This window comes from Penaeus monodon, chromosome 4 (genome assembly GCF_015228065.2).
Source record: "Penaeus monodon isolate SGIC_2016 chromosome 4, NSTDA_Pmon_1, whole genome shotgun sequence".
In the NCBI taxonomy this organism is placed as follows: domain Eukaryota; kingdom Metazoa; phylum Arthropoda; class Malacostraca; order Decapoda; family Penaeidae; genus Penaeus; species Penaeus monodon.
Genome location: NC_051389.1, coordinates 50,429,807 through 50,442,306, shown reverse-complemented (window position 1 = coordinate 50,442,306; position 12,500 = coordinate 50,429,807). Strand labels below are relative to the sequence as shown.

The following is a 12,500-nucleotide window of genomic DNA, read 5'->3' as shown; positions in this document are numbered from 1 at the left end:
AATATCATTACTAGATGATTTTGATAAAGTTTTATTTTACTCTTTGATATTATTACATACTTCTTATTTCTTTTATTAAGTTATGGTAACTGCAAATTACTTTGTGTTTTTTTTTTTTTCTTCTGTTTTGTCAGGGAGAGATAGATGTATAGATAGACAGGTAGACTTGGAGAGAGAGAGAGATAGATGTATAGATAGACAGGTAGACTTGGAGAGAGAGAGAGAGAGAGAGAGAGAGAGAGAGAGAGAGAGAGAGAGAGAGGGGGAGAGGGAGGAAGAGAGAGCGAGAGTGAGAGCACATCATTCCAATAGATATAAAAAAAAAATAAAAAGATTTTACCACTAAAAGTTAGAAAAGAAGCATATGTTTAGAAATTTATGAGTTTCCAGAAAGTAAAACTATGTTCACCACTATTTATCAAACTTTGCTTATCAAGGAGCATTATGACCTCTATATTTTGGTCTCTGGTAATTTTTATTTTACCTTGTTAGTCTTTACCACAATCTCCAGATAATGCAAATTTACATACATTCTTTTATTTATTTATTTATTTTTTTCTTTTTACTAATCTCTTTATCTTCGTGAGAATTTGTACGTTTTGTCGTATGTGGTTTGTGAATAATACAATAAAGGTTTTTTCTTTGACCACAGTTTACTTTCGATAGATTTTTTAAAAAATGTATAGACATGTTTTTATTTCTTTTTTCTTTGTTGTTAGACTTAACAACATTGATATTGTTTAATGTAGACTACAAAAATATAATGATAAGCCATTATGATAAAAGACTAAATGTTAGATTTTAAATGGAGAATACAGAAATACCTTTGCAATGCCATTTCAGTTGTATAATTTTATGTAAATATTATTAGGTATTGCTATTGGTATAAATATATTATTTGCTAAATATTATGAAGAAAATACATTTAACAAACCAGGGAATCAAATGTCAATTTTTCTGTTTCAAATATTCATCACTACAAAATCTAATAAATTAATTATGTAATTATCTAATGCAATTATACTGTATCAGTTAAAAGTAGAATTCTTATACCAGGAAATCTCAATCTTTTCAGTCCACCCCCACATGAAGTTCAGATTTTTTCATCAATCCCCCAATCGTGAAATTGCAAATGAAAATCCAGTCACTTCATACATTATACAGTAAATTTTGAAACACTCTTAACTCTCTGTATGTAAGTGTCTATACTGTTCATTGTGAATTTTGTATCATACGGATAACTTCACTGCCACCTATGAGTCAGATTTCCACATCCTTTGAATTTTGGGGATTTCTCTCTTTTAATGCCATTAAATTAATATTGATATTCTTATTTTGTGTATGATAAGTGTTATAATGGTATTAAACTAGTGACATAAATATTAAAAAGGATTTTCTGAAAATCATGGAAAAGCGTAAATTGGTCAGATAGGTAGTACTAGTAAGTGACATATTGGTAAGTATTTGTAGAGCAATTTATTTATAAACACAATTTAAAGAAAGTAAAGGTGCAGTGGATATGGTGTACATGTCAGGAAAAACCTAGCACAAAGGGTTAATATATATATATATATATATATATATATATATATATATATATATATATATATATATATATATATATATATATATATATATTATCATGTAATCTATTTAAGGACTTTTTAAAGATATTATGGGTGTGTAGAAGAGATGAGGGGTGTATATCTATATTTATTGCATTTACAGTATCTCTTTATGTAGGAGTGATAAAAACAGTAGGTCTGCACATTATTTTTCCTGCCCGTGGACTATCACTTCCTCATACAGACAAATACTTTCATACACTTCCACACACACACACTGATACTGAATGCAAATGAATAAATGTGGGTGGGAGTGCTAAACTACCTATGGACAGGTCCTTTAGAAAACACCAAGGGCAGCCATGGATGTCTACAAGCCTATAGTGACCCCCAAAACTTGACTAAATCTTCAATAGACTTCTCATGTTTTGCATACCTCCAGCCAGTTTAAAAGCTGTGTTCTTGCTATTCATTTAGCCTCTTTTGATCCCCTGCCTGTGTGTAGACTTCCTCTGGACCCCATGGCAGATAATTGACTCTTTAGGTGGTTCCATTAACCCCAGTGGTTGATATTGACCACTTTGAGAACCTGTTTTAAAATTGCAAGACCATGCAGTTGAAAAACATTTTATTTTACTGCTGTATTGCAATGTTAATAACTGATACACATTTACGATAGCAGACCTCTATTTTTGATAGCAAGAAGTATGTAAGATAAAAAATAAGTGAATTATTTTTGTTATATTACTTTTATGTGAAGATAATGTATGAAGAAGATATCTTACACACACACACACACACACACACACACACACACACACACACACACACACACACACACACACACACACACACACACACACACACACACACACACACATACATTTATTCATTCATTCACAAACAGTCTTGTTTAATTGCATCATTAACACATCAATGAGAAAACAGCCCAATATAATATATATTTCTTGCATGAGATCATGACACACAGTTATTTTATTTCAGGTGGTGTCATTTGCTGGAAACAGGATGATTGAACCATACAGAATTGCAGAGGAGAATAAAGAGGCATACACACAATTATGTCAAAAATTTCTCCAAAGCAAAGGCCTGTTTCAGTGCCAACACAGAGATTGGATATCAAAGGTCGACCTGGAAGAGAACGCCAAAGAAAGTGATGAGATGAGAGATACAGAGGAAAGGGAGGATAAGAAAGTAGACAAGAAAACATTAACCCACACACCCAAAAAGCTAAAGATTGAGAAGAAGCCATCCTTTTCCTCGGAAGCTGATCCTGACCTGAACGAAACAATTATATCTGGCACGGTCGACTTCAAATCTCTGCAGAAAAAGGTCGTGGCTAATATCAACACCTCGGCCAAACTGGACTTCAATGCATTGCAGTCCATCGACCCGAAGACAGTGTGGGAAAGTGGCGTTCCGTCTCCTACCGATGAGGTTCTGGTGCAAGTTTGTAAGAAGTGCGAGAAGCTGGGTGACGATGTTGTTAAGACCGTGTGCACTCTCCTTATATTGCCTAAGGTACGTTGTTTGCCTAAGGTACGTTGTTTGCCTAAGGTACGTTGTTTGCCTAAGGTACGTTGTTTGCCTAAGGTATGTTGTTTGTCTACCAGCTCTGTTTTCTTTTTTACTTGATATGTCATACAGTGAAAAAAGATCTTAAAAATTGTGATTAATCCTCATCAGTACATCTTGTTCTAGTAGTTCAGTTATCTAACAAATTAATGTAAATAATGATAATTACAGTACTTATAATGGTAGTCATAAAAATAAGAATAATGATCATGATGAGTAATAATAATAGTAATGATAACACTGATAATAGTGATAATGATAATGGTGATGATGATGACATTGATAATCCAATATGGCCAACATTTTATTCAACAGCACTTCATTAGAGAGACATATTCTTAACCTAAATAATTTCCCCAAACAGCTGTATCAACTAAAGAGCAAACTGGCGACATCAACCTGCGACGCAATGACAGACTTTATGAGATGGCATCCATCTACGACTGTGGCGCAAGCCCTCGTTCCTCTTTTGCAATATTGCCCCAACATGCAGGAGCAACACAGGGATGCCCTAGCTCAGTTAATACAAGAGTGTTCGTCATCTTTAGTTACGCAGTTGTTAAGGTTAGTTTTTTTTCTTTTCTTTTTTTTTCTTTTTTTTTTTTTCTTTTCTTTTCTTTTCTTTTCTTTTCTTTTCTTTTCTTTTCTTTTCTTTTCTTTTCTTTTCTTTTCTTTTCTTTCCTCCCCTTTTCTTTCCTTTTCCTTCCCTTCCCTTCCCTTCCCTTCCCTTCCCTTCCCTTCCCTTCCCTTCCCTTCCCTTCCCTTCCCTTCCCTTCCCTTCCCTTCCCTTCCCTTCCCTTCCCTTCCCTTCCCTTCCCTTCCCTTCCCTTCCCTTCCCTCCCCTCCCTCTCCTCTCCTCTCCTCTCCTAAATAGGCCTTGTAAGCTCAATGATTTCACCTTTCCTGGATTTTTTCTTGAAAAGTAATTATTTTTCTGATATCAGTACCGATGCAGTTATGGTTATGATTATTATAATGTTGTTGAAAAAGAAAATATTTCCAAAACTCAAGGAAATGGGTAAACAGTAAGATAAGTAGCATAAGTATTTGGCTTATTAGTAACTAAGTGCTTGTTGAGCAAACTATGTGTCAAGGCAGTTAACCTTAAGCTGCCGGGAATGGCATTTACACACATGCCATACTCACTGAGTTTGTTTTATTAATTCTCTGTAGACTTAGATGGCTCCACAAGTCCTATATCACCAATGATTATTTTCCTAGATTTTTGGAAATAGTTTCTGGTATTGGTGTTAATGATGTCAGTAACACTATAATAATTAAAATGTCTATAGTAATAATAATAGCATCGATACTGATAGCATTAGTAATAAAAAAAAAGGAAAACAAAAAAAGAAAAGAGAAGAAAAGAAAGAAAGAGAAGGAAAGGAAAGGTGAAATCAGGTGAGGTCACAAGGTCTACAAATTGACCTCTTTTTAGCACTTGTGGAGCCACTTACCAAAACAATATTATAATGAACACCACATTTTTCCGGTGAGGTTTGGGTTGAAGCCGTGGTATCCAAATCTGCAGGACCTCTCATTGACACTGACTTAGAACACTCTGTCTCATCTACTTAATAAGAAAAATACTGTGACTTACTGTGCATTACTTACAACCACACTAAAGTAAACATGCATTGGGGATTGCATGTACTTATATGCAGCATGTTAACTGTAAAGTTGTGTTCTATTGTATTTACTTCCAAATTTCCCTAGTGTGTCCATGTTTTATTTTGTTTCATTTATTTGTGTTGTGTGTGTTCTTCAGTTTTCTTATTTTTTATATGTTTTATTTTTCATTCTTCAATATCTAATATTGCTTTAATAATTCTATTTGATATTCATTTGTAAGGTTTTTCGTTTCCAGTATTGCTGTTACAAGTAAATAATTTATTTTTAATCTACACTCTAAAGTACTGTATATATTTTGTATTTGTGTTTCATTATATCTAATATGGATAATGTAGTCTATTCTGAATAGATTGTATCTTTCAAGAGACATTGGGAGTCAAAGTTGTTTCTGCATCCCTGATTTTCGTCTCTCTTCTGCCTTCAAACTCTATAGACATTGTTTTCCTTAAAATTGAAACTGGTCTTTGGTTATCTTGAAGGGTTTTTAAAATTTAAGAATTGTGTGACAGAGCAGATTCAAGGAATGTTGATACCAGCACACTTAAGACCATTTTATACAGTGCAAACACTATTTTTGACAGTGATTTAAAGTCCTTTTTTTTATAATACTTTCCTGTTTTCTCAAATCTTTTGTTTAGCAAGTATTTTGTTTTATTTACATTTCTCCTCTTTCTTTCTGATCAAATTGAATAAGGAAGCATTTTCATATTTTCCATAAAACAAGAAGTTCTTAAACTAGAAGATAAATCTGGGACATTTAAGAAACACTCATCTGAGAGTTCATTTTTTTTTAGTTTTTGTTTTGTCCTTACAAAACCATTTTTCTGTGCATAATGCCTCTCTTTCAAGTTTCTGTTACCATACACATTTAATTTTCCCTTTTCTTATTGTTTTTAAATTTTCAGTACAGAAAAGTATATTTATATTTAGTTTAGCATCTGACATATATATTGTATATATTGTGCATTTATGTAATTTTCCTTAACTTCCAAAAAAATGTAAAATCATTCCACAAAATGACAGTGTACAATCTTTTACATATCGGATATATATATACCAGAAATGCTTTTACATACTGAATGCATTTTATAATCCAGAACTGTTTTTACATACTGGGTATGTCTTATAGTCCAGAATTGCCTTTTTATACTGGGTTTATTTTATAGATGTTTTTACTTACTGGGTACATCTTATAATCCAGAAATGTCTTTTACATACTGAATATGTTTTATAATTCAGGAAATTTTTACAAACTGGGTTCATCTTATAATCGAGAAAGGTCTTTTTATACTGGGTGTATTTTATAATCCAGTAACACGTTTTAATAGTGGGCACATTTCATTTGTTATTTCAATGTTGTCTGTTTGTGTAGTACCATTCCAGTTTACAGAAATACTTCTTTTTATTTATATTTATTTCAAATGTATCCATAGATATTCAGTATCTTTTGCATTTAGCTTTGTCCTGACATGAATATCAGTACTTACAATAAATTAAGTTTCTTTGATCTCCACTTTTTCTGCTTTTGTACTAATACTTAATGTGTCAATACATAATGATTTCCAGCATGTGATTCTCCTCCCTCACTCCACTTATAAAGAAAAATAATATTTGGTTTTTAACTAATTTATTTTCTCGTTCTGCTATTAACTTCCAGTGCAGTATCAACCAGAGAGAGCACTAGCGACATCGACATCCAAATCTTCCAGCTGCTTTGTGAAAGGGCAAACCACCAAGCCCAGGCAACGCACAACGCCACCCTCACATACCTGGCCAAGGCTTCTGAGACCCACAAGACCTCAATAAAGTTTGGACACTGTCTGCTCTTTGTGGTCAAGAAGATGGGGGCTGTTATGCAAGATCGGGAGGGCTTGCATCACATAGTGAACAACCACAGCTCAAGTTTGAAAAAAGCAATTGAAGTTCAGCTTAAAAAGATTGATAGAAATAGATGATGGGGATAATAATTTATTACTAATATCAAGTATCATTGTTATGATTTGTCTGGATGTGTATTTGGAAAAGTGAGAATAAAACTTTGAATATCAAACCTTTTACTCTTCCTGATACCTTTCTTGTATATTTTATACATAAATAGTATCACAACATTAAAGATGACTTCACACCAATAACCACACAGTAAGAAAAAGGATGAGATAGAACAACAGTATTTAAAACAAATTTATTTTACTTAATTTATTCTGTACAAATAAAGTAGTCTATTTACCATACTTTATTACAATAAGAAATTACCAGTGTGGTAAAATACAGTCCTCCTATCTACTGATTCAGGGCCATGATGGTTTCTCTCCCTCAGCCAGTTCTCTTCCGTAGAGTGCTGATTTGTCCCTGAAAAACAAAATGAAAACAGTAGGAAAATTAATAATTGAATAAAAATATACAAAAAAAAGGAAAAATATAAAGAAAATACATGTTATAACTTGTGGAGATATATAAACAAATATCAATGGTTAAATCAAGGCTGTACTACTGTACATACATGGTAGAATATGAAATATTTTAAGTATTCATATATTCTTTACAGTATTTTTTACATAATTAAATATTCAGACATTAAAAATTGCTTTTAACAAAGAATGATATCAATGCATTGCCACATAGCAAGTAAGACCAATTTGATTTGTTCAAATTATCCATTCTTACATAAAAGCAATACTTGAATAACACCTACTTTCAGGTATTCTTGGCTTTTATTCAATACCAAAATTAGTATTTTTGCCACTGACAGAAATCACAATTCAATAATGCATCTCTGACCTATAATTACACATATCCCACATCAACAAAAGCAACATGACTGGCCATTACTGAGAAACTGTAACCAAGGGTAAATATAAGCAAGAAATGAAGTGAAATGAAAGTTGCTGCACTAAATATTGCAGTGTCACCATTCCACAGTGCCAAATCCCCTGCCATTTCCTAGTTGAATACACAGTTTCCATAAAAAAACTGGCTGTATTTATTTAATCTGGGTCACTCAGTTTTAATAAACCTACATTATAACTTCTCATTTTCTTTCCAAATGAAAATTTATACACATTTTAAAATATATAAACCATCCCCTTTTTATTTGTATTAATATACATTTTTCCTATTTACTTTTTTTCTTACGACACCTATTTTAACATCTGAATTCTCTGCCTGCTATAGGTCATCATAATTCCAAACAAATTTGTACAGAGAAAAAGTCATTTTCTATACATTTAATTTTTGACACTTCCAAACTGGTTATTAGTATTGGGGCCTTCAGGTTGGCAAGGAGTAGAAATGGTCCTTATAAAACAGAACAAACAGCCCACAATTTTCATATTAGGCTAATAACTGAGAGATATTGACTCAATGCTGCCAGAAAAATATGAAAATGTTCACTGTAGTATCGTTTTGTGAAATGTTTCTATACACAGATGGCTCCAAAGCTCTTCATATACCATGGAACCTTCTTGACCTCGCCTGATTTCCCTGTTCCTTGAGTTTTGGGGATTTTTTTCTTTCTTTCCTAGTGCTATTAATACAGAAGCTGATATTATCATCATTGGCATAATTGTTACAATGTTACAATGCTAATAGCAATAAAACAAAACTGTGTATTTCCCAAAATCAAGGAAAATGGTAATAGCTGAGATAGCTAGGATTAGTATCCACTAAACACTTGTGGATCCATTCGTGTAACTACAATTAAAAGATTGTATACATGCGGGCACATCATGTACATACATGCTATCCTTAAGGGTATTAGGTTAATCCATTGGATCCGGATGCTTCACTGCCATCACAGTGAGCATTAGGCTTACTTGATCGGCCGGGTATATGCAAGCACGCGTGTATAGTGACAAGATTGTATCCTCCCCTTTGCAATGTTATTTTTTCTTTTCCTACATATGCAATTTTAGCTTTTTTGCGATTCTCCTTTTTCTTGCCCAGATTCCATATCATCTTTTGAGGTATTTGCAAAAATAACAGGTATGATTTTGTTAAAAAATATTCAATTTTCTGAAATAAAGCTTGCACCACCAGTCACAGCAGCCAGGAATAGGATCCTGAGCACATAAATATCATCCTCCCTGGAGCTCTTCCAAGTCATGATTCATAGACAGGACATTCCACACTCATTTATCAGTGGAAATAATGCAAGAGGCCATTCTTTCCAAATGTGTTTAATCACCCTCTAAGAACTCTGCGAACTCATGGCAAGTTATTCCCATCACCACAGGCCTCAGCCGAAATGCTCATGATGGCAAGTTCACATCACCCTGGCCCACAGCCAAATTTTCCCATGACATTGTTTTCACATCACCTGCTCCTTAGGCAAAAAATTTTATGATGTGTTGGTTACATCATCTGGACCATAGGGATTAAGATTATGTTGAGTAAATTGAAATTGTAATGATTACCCTAAAGAGAAGGCAAATTTTTTGCTAAGAAAGCACAACCCAACACATACTGGTCTGACCTTCTTAGACCTTCATTAATCCACTATGCAACATTCACAGGACACAATCTTACCTGAACATGGTCATTCTGTGTGTCTCTAGGCTGTCAAGGTAAGACCCTACCATGAAGCCCAGCAAGGGAACGGATAGGAGCTTGAACATACGCAATTCGAACTTGACGTTGGCGAAGAAACTCATGGTGTAGGTCTATAGGGATGTTGCAATTACTGTAATAAATGGGACATGCTATTAGAATAATAATCTTAATATTAAGAGCAATAACTTAATAAAATCGGTCTTGATTATCTATATATTTACTTGTCTATATACTTTTTAACCATGGACAAAAAATTACATACAATTTTAGAACTGTAACATGGAGCCGCCAAATTACAAGTATTCCAGAATATCTTTACACAAGGCCCATCTCTGATTTCGTGCAACTTGATCAGATAAAAATCTTAATAATCTTATGCATTCATTTTTGTAACATTATAACAAGTGATCATAGTAATATATATTTCTGTATCAACTTTCCTTCAAAATAAAATCTATGGAACATCCTAAACACTAACCAATTTGACATAAAACTACATTTGGATAAAACCTAACTGCCAAATTGTCCCCACAGGCAAGTATACCTGTGCAATACTAAAAATCACTGGGGGAAAGAGGGATAGCCTCATCATTTTTCAGAGGATAAAATATTGATAAATATCTTCAAGAAAAGAGCAGCATCCTTAACAGACACACCCAGAATCTAAAATGTACAAGACAGACAATGGCAGTTGGTTTATGAGGATAGGGGGTTATAACTCGACAAATGAGAACCAGGTCTTTCTAAATCTGGTGCAAAGATGTTGATGAAGATCTGGTAAGTATAAAGTACCAAAGAGGATGATGCCATAAAGAGAGCATTTTGGAAGAGAATCAACTGTCTTAAAAGGAAGAAGAAATAGGAGTCGGGGCAAAAGCTTTCTAAACAAAGAGGTAAGCGTCTCCATAACAAATAACTTCTCTAGGAAATAAGAAAATATTGCACAAAATGAAGGCTGAAATAAAATTAACACTTTCCTACCAATGACTGTATTTTGGGAATACTGACACCTAAGTTTTAATAATAAGCTTGCAAGTGTTGCCAACAGGGTTAAATAATTTCACAAAGTAAGACTAAATATGTATTCAATCTTATTCTATTCCTAATTTATACTAACAAAGCAACCACAATAATTGGAATCTAATTATAACAGGTAACACCGTGTACTTAAACAGACGAAAAATAAATGTTACTGACAGTCATACATCCATCCTTGGCCTACATACCTATCAACACTTCCCATAAAAGACTCATCCTTGCATATTCTGGTAAAATAAAACATGTAAACCTAACTTGTATATATTATTGTTCCGATTATAGAACCAGTCCAATCTCTATCATTACATAATATACAAGAAAAGAAGTTTGCTGACCACAGCCACAGGTATGAGGGTACAAAGACTGCAATGATGGTCAACGTAAGATTCTAGGGTTTCCTATAAAGATCACTGCAAGTTCCCATGAGCTTTCATCTAAAATCAGCCAATTATATCACAAGAAAAATGGTCAGTTTTGAAAACTAATCCATGATTGTTCCTAACATTTACCTAATAAAGTAAAAACAGCTTAGAAATGCATTTCCATGAGCATTCCACCAGTTCTATTTTAGAACATGAAGCTATGAAACAATGTTAATGACAAGATACATTATCTCTTCATTCAGTTCTTCTGTCTGATTTGCTCCAAACACAAGTCTTACGACAATCTGAACCAATATATTTATATTTAGAACACATACAATTACGCAATCATGCACTAAATATATACACCAACTTCCATTTCCTTTCAAGTTAATTATAATCAATATACACCGATCCTTGAGAAATTCTTGAAAAGGTCTCCATGGAAATCAATCATTACTAGAAGGTCGATATTATTAACAAGTTATGATAAAAAATAAATAAATAAATACATACATAAAAAAAAAAAATAAATAGTAGGCCTACCTCCCATATTTAAGACATCCCGCAAACCGCTACGGAAATGACCCTTACCTTCATACTCTCACACGTAACACAGCCTCTTCAGCACAAATAAATAACCAACCAATAAAAAGGGCAAAATAAAAAAAAAATAATTGTACCTTCAAGCCGACTCCTTCAGAGCTGCTGCGGCTTTTTCGGCTTTCCACTTCCGAGTGTGTAAAATGTCCGCTGTAATCGCCGATATTGTTACTAAAGGGAAGAATATTACGACTTTGTACTTTCGGAGGAAGCCTAGAGCGGTTAATCTTGGAGCCATCAAGCTTAAATAGGGAGAAAATGGGGTTGATATGGGAATTATTACGTATAGTCGATCAGCTGATTTGTACTTACACAACAACCTCGTCTCCGGTCAATATGGCCGACGGTGAGGCAGAGACTGCGGGGTTAAGATATTTCGATATTTGTGCATTTAGGGGTGTCTGTTGTTGGATTCTGGTTGGTTTATTTTTTTATTGTTTTTTTGGAGTTGTATCTGGAAAGTTTTAGGGGTCAAAGACATATTTGGGGGAATATTTTGGGTCAGCGTACAAGTTTGTAGCCGTTTTTGAAATTGCTTTTACAAACCATTTGTTTTATTTTATTTTGTGGAGAGAAATGGGGAAAGAAAAGAATTAAAGAGAATCAGGACAGGACTAGACAAATAAATCTCTAACACGTAGAAGAGAGAGAGAGAGAGAGAGAGAGAGAGAGAGAGAGAGAGAGAGAGAGAGAGAGAGAGAGAGAGAGAGAGAGAGAGAGAGAGAGAGAGAGAGAGAGAGAGAGAGAGAGAGAGAGAGAGAGAGAGAGAGAGAGAGAGAGAGAGAGAGAGAGAAACTGAGAGAGAGAGAGAAAAGAGAGATAGGGGCGAGAGTAATAGTAGTAGTTTGTTGTAAGAGTGTTAGTAGTAGTAGTAGTAGTAGAAGTAGTAGTAGTAACAATAATAGTAGTAGTCGTATATATAAAAGCCAACAGTGAGACCATAACGAGCAGATGAGTGAGACAAACTATTAATTTGCTCGTTCTTAAAAGTTATGCTCAAGGAGAATTATATAAAATCTGTTACCATTGATTACCAACCTGAAAATAACGCATATTTCTATTAATAGATAGATAGATGGATAGGTGAATAGAGAGATGAATAAGTAAATAGACGGATGAAAGGATAAATAGATATCTATTCGAGAATAAAAAATTA

The 12,500-nt window shown here is 33.7% G+C and overlaps 1 protein-coding gene across 1 annotated transcript in view; it reads left to right on the top strand.

Moving 5' to 3' along the window:
- LOC119572294 overlaps positions 1–6,843 on the top strand; it is a 7,774-nt gene extending 931 nt beyond the window's left edge. The window contains exons 2-4 of the mRNA XM_037919314.1: positions 2,571–3,107; positions 3,526–3,725; positions 6,451–6,843. Of these exons, the coding sequence (XP_037775242.1) occupies positions 2,595–3,107; positions 3,526–3,725; positions 6,451–6,748 (1,011 nt within the window). The 5' untranslated portion in view covers positions 2,571–2,594 and the 3' untranslated portion in view covers positions 6,749–6,843. The remainder of the gene's footprint in view (positions 1–2,570; positions 3,108–3,525; positions 3,726–6,450) is intronic.
- Positions 6,844–12,500: the final 5,657 nt, after the last annotated feature.